The 18305-nt window shown below is 41.2% G+C and overlaps 1 protein-coding gene across 15 annotated transcripts in view; it reads left to right on the plus strand.

The window, feature by feature from the left end:
- Positions 1 to 18305, plus strand: part of WDR59 (WD repeat domain 59) — a 98139-nt gene that overhangs the window by 66744 nt on the left and 13090 nt on the right. For 8 of the 15 annotated variants that reach the window (XR_011996121.1, XM_025993044.2, XM_072731521.1 and 5 more), the window contains 4 exons: positions 1204 to 1357; positions 4852 to 4908; positions 10496 to 10629; positions 12167 to 12248. Coding sequence is in view for 13 of the 15 variants with exons in the window: in XM_025993044.2 (XP_025848829.2) it covers positions 1204 to 1357; positions 4852 to 4908; positions 10496 to 10629; positions 12167 to 12248 (427 nt within the window). In the remaining 2 variants the exon portion in view is untranslated. The remainder of the gene's footprint in view (positions 1 to 1203; positions 1358 to 4851; positions 4909 to 10495; positions 10630 to 12166; positions 12249 to 18305) is intronic. The other 7 variants (XR_011996122.1, XM_025993045.2, XM_072731527.1 and 4 more) reach the window with 1 other exon arrangement.

The raw sequence follows: 18305 nt of genomic DNA on the forward strand, positions 1-18305 counted from the left end.
ATAGTATATACTATACTATACCTAACACTATACTCTTAATGTAGCTTTTATATAGTAAGTTTTCAAATCTGCTAGGATGTGTCCTCCAACTTCATTACTCTTCAGAATTATGTTGGCTACTTTAGGTCTTTTGCATTCCTGTAAAAATATGAAATGGGGGAATCCCTGGGTGGCGCAGCGGTTTGGTGCCTGCCTTTGGCCCAGGGCGCGATCCTGGAGACCCGGGAATGAATCCCACGTCGGGCTCCCGGTGCATGGAGCCTGCTTCTCCCTCTGCCTATGTCTCTGCCTCTCTCTCTCTCTCTGTGTGTGTGACTATCATAAATAAAAAAAATAAAATAAAATAAAATAAAAATTAAAAAAAAAATGAAATGGCTTATTGGTTTATAAAAGAAAAAAAACCAATTCATATTTTGATTGGAAATGTGTTGACTCTATAGATCAATTTGGAGAAAATGGACACCTTGAAAATAATATGGAATCTTCTAATCCACTAACATCATATATGTCTCTTTTGTTTTGGGTCTTCTTTAATTTCTCAGCAATATTTTGTATTTTCAATGCACACTTTAAAATTTGATTTGTTAAAAAAAATAAAAAAATAAAATAAAATAAAATAAAATTTGATTTGTTTGGATGCCTGGGTGGCTCAGTGGTTGAGTGCCCTGGCCTTTGGCTCAGGGCATGATCCCGGGGTCCAGGATCGCGTCCTGCATTGGGCTCTCTGCAAGGAGACTGCTTCTCCCTCTGCCTGTGTCTCTGCCCCCTTCTCTGTCTCTCATGAATGAATAAATAAAATCTTTAAAAAATAAATACAAAATAAAATAAAAATAAAATTCAATTTGTTGCTAGGTATTTAATGCTTTTGTAAATGAAATTTTTTAAATGTTTATTTCTAAGTGTTTGTTTCTAATATATAGAAATTGGTAAATTTTTATAGATTGGCCTCGTATTTAAATTCAGTTATTAGGTCTACAAGTTTGTAGATTCCTTTGAATTTTCTGTATATACAGTCACAGAAGTATTCTCTACTTTTGCAAAGTGTTTTTCAGTTCTGTACATTCTACTTTGTTCTTTTTTTGAGTTTTTTCCCCCCATTTTCCCTGTATTTTCTCTTGGTTCATCACTTGTTTAAGAGCATCACTACTTGGAAATATGGAAAGACTATCACCAGTATGGATAATTCTGTGTTTTCAACCATAGGTCTCTGTCAGCCTTGTCTGCTTATCATACTGGCTTGATTGCACCAATGAAGATCCGCACAGAGGCCCCTGGGAACCTTCGTTTATACAGTGGGAGCCCCACTCGCAGTGAGAAAGAGCAGGTGTCCATCAGCTCCTTCTACTACAAGGAGCGGGTAAGCAGCAGAGCCATGGCCTTTGATTCTTATTCCCTCTTTATTCTTGTTCTTTATCTCCCTGCCTGCTCTGCACAGCTAAGTTAATAATACCCCTAGAATCTTTAACTTTCAGAATTAGTTTGTTTAAGAAGGACTTTTGCTTTGTTCCTTCTGGTTGGTTTTAACTACTGTGAATGGTGTGTGTGTGGAGGGGTGGGTTGGTTCTTATAATCTGTATTTTCCACTCCCCATTTAACCCTATCCTTGTTATCCCCATTTATTAAGGGGGTTCCCACTCTTTCAGGTAGAATGATTTAGCTGCAGATCTTCCTTGGTATTCTGATGGCTTGTCAACAAATTAAGGGATGCTTCTGAAGGCTTAAGATCTCAGTATATTTAGAACATCATAGTGGTGAGAAGTTTTTGAGTTCATCTCTAAGGGATCTTGTGCTTTAAGTCTATACAGAAGTGCCCATCTGGATGGACAAGCTTATACAAAAATCACCTGAGCCTGTCCTTGTGTTCCTGGTTCTTCAGGAACTCATCGTCCCTAATGTAGCTATTAAGTTGTCAGAAGCTGTTGGTGACGACAATGTAGAGAACGTTGGCAGAGCGTAGGAATGCCTCTAAGAACTCTTTCTGTGTTGTCAGATTGAGAGGCTGGTTTAAACTGGCTTTTAACTGACATTTTTTAAACAGAGCTACCACCCAGCTATTAACCAGCTCAGTCCTTAGGCATTCTTTGTTACTGTCCCTAACTAATTGAGGAAGGATGGATTGACTATAATTGAAATGTGCTTTTTTAAAAAATGGAATTATTTTAAGTAAAAACCCAATTTCCAGCAAGTGTTAGAGGTGTCTTTATTCCCTTTGCACTGTAGTGTCTAGCCTTGGTTCACACTGATAGTTGGCCACCTCTGACTTTGTCTTGGTCTTAGAGTTTGCATGTGACTGAAATGAACAACAGGAGCCGATGTTTGAGACAAGACCGTCCTTGGTCACTGACCGATCACTCAGTTGAAAAGGGATGATGATTCTTTTGTTGCCTTTCTGTAGTCCCCTTCTTCATATCTCTGATGGAATTGTGCCCCTCTGGCTGTCACTGACTTTTTTGGAATACCTATATCTTCCCAAGTCCTTGACATTCAAAACATTCAGGTTTTCTTCCCCCTAAGCGAGCTAATTGGCATTTTATTGATATAATAGCCAAACAGATTCATAGTTGGGTAAACAGGAGAATTTTCTTTAGCATTAGGGCCAGGTTGAGGAGATCTTTTAGTCAAAGAGTTCTGAATCCTCCTCTGAATCATGTCATACTTGGATTTGGATTGGGAAAATTAGTGGACTAGCACTTTTGACTGGTAGCGCAGAAGACAATGCTGAGTCAAAATAACTCCACTTCCACAATGTGACCTCTCCTAATGCAAAAGCATTTGTAAAGCCTTACGGTCGTGTTTTCCGCAATCTGGCCTCTTTTACTATAAACACCATAATCATAAAGAAGGACCAGAGGCACATAGATAATTACCTTTTATCAGAGAGAATCTGCTGGGGAGGAGGGGAAGGATTGTGGTACTTTGAATGTGAGCCCCAGGATCAGCTTCTCCACAGAAAACAGGCTGTTATGGTCCCTTAGGAGGATCTAGCATAGTAAATGATCTTCAAGTTTTATTTCAGCTAGTGACCACATAAAATGGGGGCAGACACTTATAATTTTGTGTGAAACTTTTGTATTTCTCTGTAATATACATACAGAAAACTTCACAGATCATAAGCATATCATTCAGTGAATTAACAGTCACACAGATTAAGCAATAGAACATTATAAGAACCCTAGAAGTTTTGGGGGATGGAGGCACATCTTATTGGGTGACATATAGTAGTTATTAGGTGAAATTCTATGAAATTACTGATACTTTACCATTTTAACCTCAAAAAAGTTTCATTTGGTTCACCTTCATAAGAAGTTAAACAAGTAAGTCATTTTGTGATGAACCTGAAATAAATTTATCTCTCCTGGAACCTTGTTCATGTCCATCCCACTTACATGGGGCAAAGGGCGGGGTGGTGGGGGAGTCAGTGAAGTGAAATGGGCCATGATATCTTATAGAGGCCATCTTCCTTCCTCTTAGAGGTATATACGGTTTTATCCCTCAGGGAGTTTTTTTCTTGCTCTTAGGTATCTAGTTGGAGATGTCAAATAATACCATTTTTATTACTTTTGTACTTGAAATGATTCTAGATCACTAAATTTCTCTGTGCTTAAGTCTTTATTTTCAGCCCCAATTTTTCTCCTACGTATTTTTATTCTCTTTTAGATCTCTACCCTTGAGATCTTTAATTGAGTAAGAGTAAAGGGAAAGAATAACTGCATTAAAATAGAGCAGTGAAGGAATAACAGAGCATTTTGGAGATTATAAGAATCTTTATGGAACCATTGGGGATTATACTGTTTGTTTCTCTTGTTTTTGTGTGTTTTTAACCTGACCTGCTTAGGTCATAGTATAATCACCCAGATGTTCTCCAGATGGAATTCCAAGGTTCATTACTAAATATTTAAAAATGTGAGAGACCTGAAAAAACAACAAGAAACAACTATCAAATTTCATAGGAGGTTAGAAAGTGCAGAGAGATGCTAACATTCATTTGGGAACTGGACTAACTATTAATAGTTGATGAAATATTGTTTATTCTTAGGGCAAATCAGAAGATCCAGAACTTGTGATAAACATTAGGCATTGACCTATAAATATTTTTAAAATTTTGCAGCCTCCACCCATGCATCAGTTATGTCACTAAAATAGCTCTAATGTAAATAACTGAGGAGGTCTTGAAGTTAATAGAATAATTTCTGATTTCCATAAACAGTGCTTTTCAGCCCCAGTTTCATATTGATACTCATGTTGTTAGCAAGTGCTCTGGAGAGGGCAGCTCCTCAGGATTGCTCCCTCTTTCCCTCCATTTCTCATGTGCTCTTGCTTACCCACGAGCATCACTCTGAAAATAATCCTGCAGCTCTAACGTCAAGGCTTCCAATTTCCTCAGTGCCCCCCAGACCACATACCAAAAGCAGTCTGATGTCGAGTCTATCAAAGAACTTCTTCCTTCTTAGGAATGAGAAGCTTCTCGCATTTACATGTGCTCTTGATAGAGAGGGTAGACCTTCCACCCATTTCTCTGCTTGCACTGTAATTCTCCCTAGAGTACCCCAGCCTTGACCCCAGGTCCCTTGTCTGAGCTGTGTTGATGCCAGCCTTCTTATATCTTGATATGTGTTTTAAACTGAAGAACGATGACACTGAAGTGGGGTTCTGAGTGTGATGGGTTGGGAGGGAGGTGAGGGAATCCAAATATTGCTGTGCTATGTTCAGAATTTTAGTCATTCAAACCCAATTTTGCAGTATATTGTCCATCAGATGTGTGGGAAGCTTTCATTTTATTCTATATTTTTCCCTTTTAATTTTCTTGGTGTTTTTCTTCCCTCCTCCTGGGTGTAACGTTTTCACGCACAGATGTCTCCTCGCTCTGCCCGGCGACGTTGGTCCATACAAGCAATTAACGACTTCCCGGTACTGTGCGCTGTGCAAATGCTCTCCTTGACTAATCCTGTCTGCCCAAAGGCCCAAGAATAAAATGCCACCTGCCTGGCTTTGAGGAACCTGAGTGACAGGCTGGCTGGTTTTCAGGACCAGCACAATAAATTTTTCACTCTTGGGAGTCCAGCACCAAGGACTTCCTCTTTATTTCATCCAGTTTCAAATGGGTGAATACTGATACCATTAAGGATTTTGAACAGCTTCTTTGAAAATGAAGCCAGATGCTGTGTTTCTTGGAAAGGACCCCAACTGTAAGCCTTTAGCTCACCTGATTTCATTTGGAGTATTTGTATAATTTCCTGGAGCTTCAAAAGCCTACCTTTGGCATGGGGTGAAGCAGAGGAAGATATAAGAGGCTTCTACCATCTTGTCTCTGTTTTTATCGTCTTGGTCCAGTTCAAAGAGGGAAGTGCTCACCTGCTTAATTGGCATGATGCATAAGCTAGTTTTTAATCCTTCGGGAACTTTCTGGAACAAATTTTTTCCTTACCATCAGTATTTGGCATTGCAGTAAAACCTCTGCTGTGGACATCTTCTCTTCCGTTTCTTTCTCTCTGACTCATTCCTCTTGGCCATCCCCCCCTCTTCTGTCTTCCTCTCCCACCCCCTTCATGTTCCGGTAGTGCCAAGGTGGCCTCAGGCTGTGCAAGGCAGCCTTGCAGCTTTTGTGTAAATTTCATTTGGTGTAAAAAATACTTCGGGGAAGGGTCCTGTAGCCTTTTCATACCGAAACCAGTTGAAATCAGGAGCCCTGATTAGCAAGTACCACTACTGCTGACAACTTGCAGGTGGAGCTGCCAGCATGGCCACCTTTCCTCAAAAAGCCTGTCCCAGCCAACCCGACTGCTGGATTGCCACAGATTTCCAGGAGTCTCTCTGCTCCTGCCGCTATTTAAATAGGAACTCATTTTGACTCACTGCCCACTCTGCTGATTATGCATTGTTGGTGGGGTTGCTGCGAAGCAGTTGGTGGCTTATTCTTGGGCTGTTTTTACATTTAACCCATTTACTGGCATTGATGTTGCCTCCGATTGTAGCAGTAACACTGGTGGTACAGTCGCAAGCTGGCTATTATTGGTTGTCATTCAGTGCTATTCGCACCAATGCCTCTCCCCCACCCTTGGTCCTCTCCTCCCTGTCCTCTTTCCTATAATTCCATGAACGCCTTCTTGGTATGTTCAGAGGAGCATCCTGGTGCTCATCATGTGGTAATTGTCTGTCTCGTTTTGTCTCTCTTCCCTCAGTCCCTGCTTATGAAATCTGTGGGGAAGGGGCATTTTCTATGATGGGGCATTGAGAAGATCTAAGGGAAAATCAGGGCCCTTTGCCTCCCAGAGGTACCAATCCTCTGCACAGAAAAGTAGTGATATTGAAACCTGTCAGAGTGGGACTGGAGCAGTGTGGAAGGTTTAGGAGGTTTTAGGCCAAGTGCCCTCCCTCACCTGGAAAGTTCAGCCACACCTCCAGCCTGGTGTGTTACTGTTTGCTGCGTGTGGTCACCTGACAATTGCACAAATGAGAGATTCCTAAAATCACCAGCAATATATGAGGGAAGAAGTCTTGTGGAGGTGTGGATGGAATGTGAACCCTTTTTTGCTACAAAAATGTTATCCATGTTCATTCAGGAGCAGCGAGGATTAGAGATTGAGCAGGTCTTTATTTAGGCAGCCTTATTCTAGTTGCATCCCCAGAATAACTGGTCACTAGATGGGAATACTGAGTGACCCCTCTAGCCTGAAGAGGAGATACTTCATATTTAAAAACCACCAACCAATAAGTAGAAAAAAAAAACTATTTTATGACCCCTTAGCGATTTTTGATAATGTTTTGCAGTTATTCTTTGCTAGATTAAATAAACATACAATGCTATCCCATATCTGCTTTTTTTTTTTTTTTAAGATTGTATTTATTCATTTGAGAGAGAGAGAGAGCACAGAGGGAGAGGGAGAAGCAGACTCCCCCCTGAGCCAGGAGCCTGACTCAGGGCTCAATCTTAGGACCTAGAGATCATGACCAGAGCCAAAGGCAGACATTCAACCATCTGAGTCATCCAGGTGCCCCATAATTGCTTTTATAGTTTGAGGCTTGGTGGCAGCTATGGTTAGGGTGATCCAATGTGGCAAACCTCCTTCTGTTACAGGCTCAAAGGCAGCTTAGTGAGTTTCCACCAGACATTGTCTATACATGAGTACAAATCAGAGAAGCCACCTAGAAGCCTGGTGTCTCAAGAGGTTGACAAGGAAGTCCCAAGAAATCCAGTCTGTGATTTCCATAATTCAGTGAAGGATGATTGTAGAAAGTTGGCCAAGATCACTGTCTTACATTTTCATCAAGTACCTATTGATGACTTACCACGTGGGTTTGTTTCTCCCAGTCTCTGTAACCAAGGATTGCAGATGGGCAGAGGGAAGAATCCTAAGGTGTCTCTTTCGACTCCATTCTTCCCTGTGAATGTGCCTACCCCTAATGCACCCAGAAGGGAGATAAAACAGAGTGAGGCTCAGGCTCTTGAGCCTGGCCTGAAATACAGCCTCTGGGTCTGAGCCCAGTGAGCCCCCCCCCCGTGACACCTGTAGCCACGGCTGCCTCTCGCCTCTGTAGTGTTCAGCATGCTGCTCTGGCTCAGCGGAACGGGCTCTGGATACTGGGCAGAGAAGTGAAATGAGAAGGAATTGTAGAGGCTAGGGTGTCAAACCGGCTTCACTATGATCAGATTTTGATCTTACATGCAGAAATGGATCCATTCAAAAATGGGCCAGTTTATATATTAACAGGTAGCTTAGTCTGAGGGCTTTTTTTTTTCTCTTCTTAAACCACAATCATGCACTCAAAAGCAGGTTAATAAGTAGGGGCTTAGTAGCCTTGCCAGTCTCTATGTTTGAATCTCTGCTTGGGAGTGTGGCCTCAAGTAAGACTCATATCCTCATTTGTGACATGGAAGCAGCAGCCCCCCTTTCAGAGAGCTGTGGTTACACCCAGGCTCGCAGCAAAGAACAGCCTAGAGTAGAAGCTAATGTTGCTTGTAATGACAGACAAATATGGAAATCCTAAGTCAAACATTTATACACTTCGCCTTGTGTCCAGGACATCTCTCATTTCCCACATGAAAACCTTCTGTGGTCATTTGAAGGTGAAGCTGTGGGGAAATTGGAGTTACTCATGATCTTCCATGTCCATTACACAGGTCCCTCTGCTCAAGTATTTTTGACATTCTAAAGTGATCACTTTCAGAAATAATTCACATCTGCTAGGACAGACATTTTTAAACGAGCTAGTCTGTATGCAAAAGAACCACTTTGGGCACATAGGCCTTAATATTTTTTTCTTTCATCAAGTTTGCTTAGAAAGACAGGAAACTGTGGTTATTTTCAGTGTGGTCTGGAAGCTGGTAGACCCCATCCCTGGTGAGGCCTCCATTTATTTCCACTATTGAGCTAGTGAAGTGGTCAGTTGAAGTGCTGCTCACTCTCTCGTAACAAGGAGCCAGAGTATCTTCTGGAACAGGGTTTTAGAAGCCTCCCCGTCAACACAGAAAACCAGTGAGATGGACCATATGCCATTCCAGGTGGAATCTTTTTAGCGTAGACCTTTTCCTTTGTTTCTTTCTTTTTTTAATCCACTACCCTAAATCTCATTTGAGATGATCCATTATGTGGGACCTATGGGTGTTGTTTCCTGAAATTTTTAAACTCTTGGAAATCTGGATGAAAAAGTGTGTGTACTTCACACCCTTCCTGTTCCAGTTAACCACACTGTGCTGTTCCTGTCACTGCCCAGTAGAGGCCCACAAAATTACCCTCCCTACCACCAGTCCCATCAAATTACTTCACGCATGTGGATGACTTGTCTTGGCCAGTTAACACCGCCTGGCTCCAGCCCATTCTGACAGGCTCTTTGCTCTTTAGCCCATTCTCCCCTTACCTGAATCCACGTCAGGATATTTGTAGCCAAAAGGCTAGTATTTTTGTGAATGTGTACATAATTCTTTAGAAACTAGCTGGTGCAAATAGAGAATCACCAAGCTGGTGGACAGTAGTAGGCGAGGCTTCTCTTATATTGATAGTAACGATGAGTATGAATAAGCAGCACAAAGTAACTATATTGCTTCCTCAGATCAACTGGATCAAAGTTCCAAATTGATAATGTAGCATGTGTATTTACAAATTAGGACAAACAGCTCAGAGCCCTCAGCTAAACTTTATGTGCCATGAACTGAGTCCGGGTGGCCCAGATCTAGTAGGTTCCATAACACTTAAATGGGCCTATAGGAAGTCATGTGCATTGGGCACCTTTGGTGATTAGATGGAATTTCACTGGTCAGAAGCGACTAAATATAGATTGTGACTAATGAATGAAGAGTGATTATATAAAAATCACTTGCAGTATATGAATTATTTGTGAGTAATCTAAATAATGATCTAATCTAAATTCCTGAGGCTTACACACATTCAGAATCAGTACAGATTTTTCAGTGGCACGTTTTCATTCTGCACTCTCACCTTTGCATTGTGGCCTCATTAAACTGGCAAGATAGGAATGGAGCTCATCTTGACACATAGTTATCAGTGAGCAAAGGGGATGACATGAGACTGAGTTCATAGCAAATAAGTTGCTCTCCCAGAGTTACACGAGCCAGCACACGTGGGAATAAGACCAGCACAGCACGGCTTGGTTTTCTGACTGCAGATTACAGGCCTCTTCCCTGGCAACTTTGTTAATAAGTATGTCACTTCCCCCCTGAGTTGAATCACTTTAGTGGCCCCCTTTTTAACTTTCAGCAATAAAATAGAATAGAATATTGCTCCCTTGGCTGGTTGTCATTTTGAAGATAGCAGATGGGGCTACACTGATCATTCTCCCTTTCCAGGACATCGCTCATTTCCCGCACACAGGCTCCTTTGTAGGTGAGGCTCTGGGGAAATTGGACAGTTGCTCACAATCTTCCATGTCCATTACCCAAGTTGCTCTGCTCAAGTATTTTTGACATTCTAAAATGATCACTTTCAGAAGTAATTCTCCTTGAGCTGCGAAGTGTCTCTGCCTATCTGCCAAAGACTAAGGTTTGCAGAGCCCACACTGCTGTGTCTGAATTAAATTTTCAACAAATCCCATTCAAGCTGTCTGAGAAGAAAAAAAAAACCTTTGATTAGTTTCAAGCAAGAACTTTGAACCTGAGGCTGATCCCAACCTTAAAAGTTGCTCTTCTCCCACATTTTTGTGGTCTTTACTAACTTATTTACCAGCTGTTCGTTCGTTTGTTCTTTCTTTCTTTCTTTTTTTTTTTTTTTAATTCTAGATTCAAGGTATCTATTTTTGGGCACCTGCACAATGTATGTAGCACTGCAGTAGGTGCATATTTTCCTGTTAGAATTTTCGAAACCGAGAGCTCAATGCCCTTTGCCCTCCTTTTATTTCCTACAGATGCTGATTCATATAATTGTGGGCATGATGTAATGCAAAGTCTCTGCAAATAACCAATGACCCAACTCTGATGTGCTCTGCAACTGTAGGTTTTCGTTCATCAAAGTCCCCATTAGTTATATCTCGTCATCTCCCCCAGAAATCCAGGAGATGGAAAAGCAAGCGTGAGGGATCAGACTCCGGCAATCGGCCGATCAAGGCTGCTGGGAAGGTTATCATCCAGGATACTGCGTGCCTTCTTCCTGTTCACAAATCACTGGGAGAACTGTACATGTGAGTCTGCCCTGCTTATCACATAGTCATCATGATCAATGTTGTTTTGTTTCTTTTTTTTTAAAGGATTGGAACCCTTTTGGGGCGCCTGGGTGGCTCAGTCATTTAAGTGGCTGCCTCTTTTGATTTCAGCTTAGGTTGTGATCCCAGGTTTGTGAGATCAAGCCCTGCGTTGGGCTCCATGCTGGGTGTGGAGTCTTGAGACTTCCTGCCTCCCTTTTCATGACCCTCTGTGGCATGCCCGCCTCCCACCCCCTACTGGCACATATGTGTTCTCTCTTAAAAAAAAAAAAAAAAAGCAATGGAACTCTTTCTTCAGAAGAAATTTTAGGAGGAGACCAGTATATGAGCTTTCTATTGCTGCATAACAAGGTACCACAAACTTAGCAGCTTAAAATAACCTGTATTTATTATCTCAGTTTCCATGGGTCAGGGTCTGGGCATGGCTTAACTGGGTTCTTGCTCAGGTCTCACCAGGCTGAAATCATAGAGGTGGCCAGTGGGTGGTCTTATCTAATGCTCAGAGTCCTCTTCCAAGCTCATGCAGGTTGTTAGCAGAATTTAGTTCCTTGAAGCCATAGAACTTGCTGATTTTCATCTTTGTTACCAGCTGGAGTTTCTCTCTGATGCTTCACTTTCTTTCTTAGGTTTCACCTTTGGTCAGGCCCACCTTAGATACTAATCTCCCTTTTGACACATTCAGAGTGAACTGATAAGTAACTTAATCTTGGGTGTGATAGCTCATCAATATTCACTGGTATTACCCACAACTAAAGGGAGGAGATTATATTAAATGTGTTTGTGAGGGGGACACAAATCTTGGGAGCAGCCTCAGAATTCTGCTTTCCATACCATAATGTAAAACAGTTAAAAGTAGAGCCATTTTGGTTGAAGGGAGTTGGGAGGCTAGTGACTGGCATACAGAAGCTGGCCTGTGGTCACCCTTCTTGAACTGGAATGCATATCAAAAAAGCGTTTATTTTGTAGTATGTACACAGCACACCACTCTGTTAGAAACCACAGTGTCGCACTTATTTAAATTCATTTTCATTGAACCCTTGAGCCTGGGGAAATCCACAAAAAAGCTGGTTGCCAAATTGACATTCGGGGCTGGCTTCCTGTCCTGACTCTGGAGAAGTAAAATTTCAACTTCCCCAGGTGCAAACCCATAGCCTAATATGAGCTGTAGGTAAGCTTTTTCTCCATGTTATGTAGCAAAGATAAAGCTTAAGGCCAGCGACACCTGGGTGGCTAGTGGTTGAGCATCTGCCTTTGGCTCAGGTTATGAGTCTGCGATTCTGGGATCGAGTCCCACATCAGGTTCCCAATGGGGAGCCTGCTTCTCCCTCTGCCTGTGTCTCTGCCTCTGTGTATTTCATGAATAATTAAAAAAAAAAAACCCACCCCACTTACAGCCAACATGGATAAAACATTTTGGGTGACAACTAAACATGCGGGTTTTAGTTTGTCTGTGAAACCAGGGGTAACTGATGTAGAAGATTAGACTAGAAAGAAACTTTTTCTTTTTAAATTTCAGCTTGAATGTGAATGATATTCAAGAAACATGCCAGAAGAATGCCACTTCTGCCTTACTTGTTGGAAGAAAGGACCTTGTCCAGGTATTGTGCATCCCTTCTGATGGCCATCTGTGAGCTGATGGTTTTCACTTTATAATTTTGGTTTAGTGACATTTTAAGGTGTGCTTCCTATTGTATAATTCCTCTCCCATTTTCTTTGCCGAACTACAGGGCTAGAGCAGCTTTCTAAATCCTTTGGGTTTCTTTCTCTCTCTCTTATTTTTAAAAAAATTTTTTAAAGTAATCTTTACCCTCAATGTGAGGCTTGAACCCATGACCCCAAGATCAAGAGTTGTATGCTCTTCCAACTGAGCCAGCTAGATGCCCCCCTTTGGGTCTTTTTCTTATTAGAGCTTAGCTGAGAGAATCCTAAAGCACATACTGCTAATTTTTTATTACATTCTTTTTCTACTCTGTTACCATGGTGATTGTTACACACATATATGTGGCTGTACCTTTGCCATTTATACTCTCAATTCTGTTTTGCTGGGGTTTTTATACTTTTAAAAATGATTAGTTTCAGGGGCACCTGGGTGGCACAGTCAGTTGGGCATCTGACTCTTGGTTTCAGCTCAGGGTTGAGAGATCAAGCCCCATGATGGGCTCTGAGTTCAGCACAGAGTCTGCTTCAGATTTTCTTCTCCCTTTCCCTCTGCCCCTCCTGCTGATGCTCTCTCCCTCTTTCTCTAAGAAATAAATCTTTAAAAAAAAAAAAGTGCTTTGTTTCAAGTAGGTGCCTGGCTGGCTCAGTCAGTATAGCATGTGATTCTTTTTTTTTTTTTTTTTTTAGCAATGTGATTCTTGATCTTGGGGTTGCAAGTTCAGGTCCTGTGTGTGATATAGTCTACTTAAAAATTAAGAAATAAATAAATAAATGGGAGGGCACCTGGATAGCTTAGTCAGTAGAACATGTGACACTTGATCTCAGGTTGTAAGTTCACACCCCTGTTGGGTGTAAAAATTATTTAAAAATAAAATCTTTAAGGGGTGCCTGGCTGGCTCAGTTGGTTAAGTATCTGACTTTTGATCTCAGCTCAGGTCTTGATCTTAGGGTCATGATTTTACGCCTCACACTGGGCTCTATGCTAGAGCCTACTTTTTTAAAAAAAAAGAAATAAAATCTTTTAAAAAAATGCTTTGTTTCATAAAAAGTTTACCAAAGCATTCTCTTAGGTAGAAGCCTGTTCAGTTTTGAAATATAATGTAATCTAGCAAAAATGTTAATTTCCTTCATCATTGCAGGAACATCAATATGTTAGAGTGAACTCCTATTTTTAAATTTTTTATTATTTTTATTTATTTTTAATTTCTTTAAAAGATTTTATTTATTTATTCATGAGAAACACACACAGAGAGAGAGAGAGAGAGACAGGCAGAGGGAGAAGCAGGCTCCATGCAGAGAGAGAGAGAGAGAGAGAGAGAGACAGGCAGAGGGAGAAGCAGGCTCCATGCAGGGAGCCAGATGTAGGACTTGATCCTGGGACTCAATCCCAGGACTCTGGGATCATACCCGGAGCCAAAGACAGACGCTCAACTGCTGTGCCACCGGACATTGTTCCTATACCACGTGGCTTACCCATTTCAGATGTACCATTCAGTGTCTTTTGTTTGTTTGTTTTTAAAGATTTTGTTTATTCATGAGAGACAGAGAGAGAAAAGACAGAGACACAGGCAGAGGGAGAAGCAGGCTTCTCACAGGATGCCCGATGCAAGACTCGATCCCAGGACTCCAGGATCACACCCTGAGCCAAAGACAGACGCTCAACCACTGAGCCACCCAGGCATCCCTCCGTGTCTTTTATTTTTTAATTTTTTAATTATTATTATTATTATTTTAGATTTTATTTCTTTATTCATGAGAGACACTCAGAGAGAGAGAGAGGCAGAGACACAGGCAGAGGGAGAAGCAGGCTCCATGCGGGGAGCCCGACATGGGACTTGATCCCAGGTCTCCAGGATCAGGCCCTGGGCTGAAGGCGGCCCTAAACCGCGGAGCCACCTGGGCTGCCCTCCGTGTCTTTTAGTATATTCACAGTTTTACAACCATCACAACAGTTTTAGAACATTGCTACAACCTTGAAGAGACTTAGCTGTCTCTTGTCAATCCCCTTTTCCCCACCCAGACCTGGGCAACCAGTAGTCTACTTCCCGTTTCTCCTGTGCCCTTTATTCGGTAGTGTGAGGATTCGACTGAGCAATAGAAACTCCTCTATCAGTTTAATTTTTCCCTGTAACTCCAAATGACCCAGAGCTAAGACTTTCCCTTGATTTTTATATGATTAAGAAATCCCTAAGATTGCCTTTTTCCTCTTATAAACATTATCAGCTCTCTGCCCCAAACCCTTTTAGGTGAGATTGAGACTCAGAGACTGAATCTGTTTCTCTGAGGACTCAGCCACCTCAGTCTGTACATACTAAGAGGGCAAAGTAGAGTAGTAGAAATAGTGCACAATTTATACCAGGAGGTAGGTCCAACTTAGCTCCCTAGTGATGGAGCCCTGGGCAGATTATTTCAGGCTTGCCCAGCCTGTGTATATTTATAAGATGAAAACCATAATAATGACCTCATAATGTTGATGAGATTGGCAAATGCAATCCTAAGGCAGACCCGATTTTGAAAAAAAAAAAAAACAAACTAAGGCAGACCCGAGGTGTTCTGAAAAATCATTCTCTGAGGGAAAATTATTTCCTAAGGTGGTTTTAAGTTTTTGATATTTTTCTTAAGTTCTCAGTCAGGCTGGTCTGAAGTTGAAAGACCCTTCCCTTGGGTTCTGACAGCCCCGGATTTAAATTGGGGCTCTTACCTTTTTGGTTTTGTGATCCTGGGTAGCACTTAGTCTTTCTGAACCTCAATTTCCTGGACTATGAAATAGTTCTGATTCTAGAATCGATTAAGAAAGAAATAAGGTCATATATGTAAAATTCCCCTATCTATATTTGCTAGATGGCAAATACCCAATATATGGGACAGTCACCACTCTGTTCCTATAATTATTGTCATTATTTGTAGCATGCTACTTATAAAGGGATGGAAATGGCATCAGTGCAGATGCTTGAAGAATGTTTTTTTGTTCTTTTTAATGCATGTGTTGATGATGATGTGTCTACTGTTTTGCAAAGAATTGCAGAAATAAGCCCAAGTGTCATCTATTCCTGTTAAAGCCATTTAGGAAATGTATATTATAAGTAAGGAAGTAATGGGATGCCTGGGTGACTCAATTGGTTAAGGATCTAACTCTTGGTTTTTGGCTCAGGTCTTGATCTCAGGGTCATGAGATCCAGCCCCATGCCAGGCTCCACACTCAGCAGGGGTGAGTGGAGTTCTGCTTGAGGTTTTCTCTCCTTCTCCCTCTGCCCTTCCTGTGTCCTCTTTCTCTCTAAAATAAATAAATGAATCTTAAAAAAAAAAAAAAAAAAAAAGAGTTAGGAGTCTTTATGTTCTGTCTCCCTTTCTGATATTTCCCACACATTTCTTCTCCCTTCCCTTATATTCCCTTTCACTATTATTTATATTCCCCAAATGAATGAGAACATATAATGTTTGTCCTTCTCCGATTGACTTCCTTCACTCAGCATAATACCCTCCAGTTCCATCCACGTTGAAGCAGATGGTGGGTATTTGTCGTTTCTAATGGCTTGAGTAATATTCCATTGTATACATAAACCACATCTTCTCTATCCATTCATCTTTCGATGGACACCGAGGCTCCTTCCACAGTTTGGCTATTGTGGACATTGCTGCTATAGGGGTGGTGGAAGGGGAGGAGGGCGGGGGGTGAGGATGAATGGGTGATGGGTACTGAGGGGGGCACTTGACGGGATGAGCACTGGGTGTTATTCTGTATGTTGGTAAATTGAACACCAATAAAAAATAAATTTATTAAAAAAAAAAAAGGTGAGGAAGTAACATGCCTAAATTTTCAGCCAGGGTAATAAACATCCTGTCCTATCCCAGAAAGACATTAACTTCTCTTAGCAACCATTTGGGTGGGTTATTGTATAGAAACGAAAGTAAACCTCATGTATCTTGTTTTATTTATTTATTTTTATTTTTTTTATTGGAGTTCAATTTGCCAACAGTTAGCATAACACCAGTGCTCATCCCCTCAATTGCCTCCCTCAGTGCCCATCACCCAGTCACCCCAACCCCCCGCCCACCTCCCTTTCCACTACCCTTGTTCATTTCCCAGAGTTAGGTGTCTCTCATGTTTTGTCACCCTCACTGATATTTTCACTCATTTTCTCTCCTTTGCCTTTATTCCCTTTCACTAATTTTTATATTCCCCACATGGATGAGACCATATAATATTTGTCCTTTTCCGATTGACTTATTTCACTCAGCATAATACCCTCCAGTTCCACCCACGTCGAAGCAAATGGTGGGTATTTGTTGTTTCTAATGGCTGAGTAATATTGCATTGTATACATAGACCACACCTTCTCTATCCATCATCTTTCAATGGACACCGAGGCTCCTTCCGCAGTTTGGCTATTGTGGACATTGCTACTATAAACATTGGGGTGCAGGTGTTCCGGCATTTCATTGCATCTGTATCTTTGGGGTAAATCCCCAGCAGTGCAATTGCTGGGTCGTAGGGTAGCTCTATGAGGAACTCTTTGAGGAACCTTCACACACACAGTTTTCCAGTGGCTGCACCAGTTCACATTCCCACCAACAGTGCAAGAGGGTTCCCCTTTCTTCACATCCTCTCCAACATTTGTTCTTTCCTGTCTTGTTAATTTTCACCATTCTCACTGGTGTGAGGTGGTATCTCATTGTGCTTTTGATTTGTATTTCCCTGATGGCCAGTGATGCAGAGCATTTTCTCATGTGCTTGTTGGCCATATCTATGTCTTCCTCAGTGAAATTTCTGTTCATGTCTTTTGCCCATTTCATGATTGGATTGTTTGTTTCTTTGCTGTTGAGTTTAATAAGTTCTTTATGGATCTTGGATACTAGCCCTTTATCTGGTAGGTCATTTGCAAATACCTTCTCCCATTCTGTAGATTGTCTTTTAGTTTTGTTGACTGTTTCTTTTGCTGTGGAAGCTTTTTATTTTGATGAAGTCCCAATAATTCATTTTTGCTTTTGTTTCTCTTGCCTTCATGGATGTATCTTGCAAGAAGTTGCTGTGGCCAAGTTCAAAAAGGGTGTTGCCTGTGTTCTCCTCTAGGATTTTGATGGAATCTTGTCTCACATTTAGATCTTTCATCCATTTTGAGTTTACCTTTGTGTATGGTATAAGAGAATGATCTAGTTTCATTCTTCTGCATGTGGCTGTCCAATTTTCCCAGGACCATTTATTGAAGAGACTGTCTTTTTTCTAGTGGATAGTCTTTCCTGCTTTGTCGAATACTCCTTGACCATAAAGTTGAAGGTCCACTTCTGGATTCTCTATTCTGTTCCATTGATTTATGTATCTGTTCATGTATCTTGTTTTAATCGATTCTCCTGTGCTTGAGTATATTAGTGCCCCCTATTTTATTCATTTATTTATTTAAAAGATTTTATTCATTTATTTGTGAGAGACACAGAGAGGCAGAGACACAGGCAGAGGGAGAAGGAGGCTCCCTGTGGGGAGCCCAAAGTGGGACTTGATCCCAGGACCCTGGGATCATGCCTGAGCCGAAGACAGACGCTCAACCGCTGAGCAACCCAGGTGCCCCAGTGCCACCTAACTTAATTGATTCTTTACATACCTGATGTGGTTTTTTTTACTTGCTTTTCAATATTTTTGTTTATTCTTTTTTTCTTAGATTATAGACTCCTCGATTAAAGTCTGTATTTTCTTCCTTTTAAGTTTCTCACAGTCTAGTATACTGTTTTCCAGTTAGTGGTCATATAATGATGTATTGGTACTAAGAAAGATTTCCCAAAAATAGTATTCCATTTTTAAAAGTGTGGAGGGAAGGAGGTTCTGTTGATGGCATGATGTTTTTAATATTAGTGTGTACTAAATATTGGATTTAATAGACACCTAGTGGATATTAGTTTCTGCCTGATGACCCCAAGCCCTAAGAGATTTCAGTTTTGGAGATATTCCTCAGATTTGATGTTAACAAAAAGAAAGTCAAGTCTATTTTGTTCTAGCCTATTTT

Source organism: Vulpes vulpes, chromosome 12, assembly GCF_048418805.1.
Source record: "Vulpes vulpes isolate BD-2025 chromosome 12, VulVul3, whole genome shotgun sequence".
In the NCBI taxonomy this organism is placed as follows: domain Eukaryota; kingdom Metazoa; phylum Chordata; class Mammalia; order Carnivora; family Canidae; genus Vulpes; species Vulpes vulpes.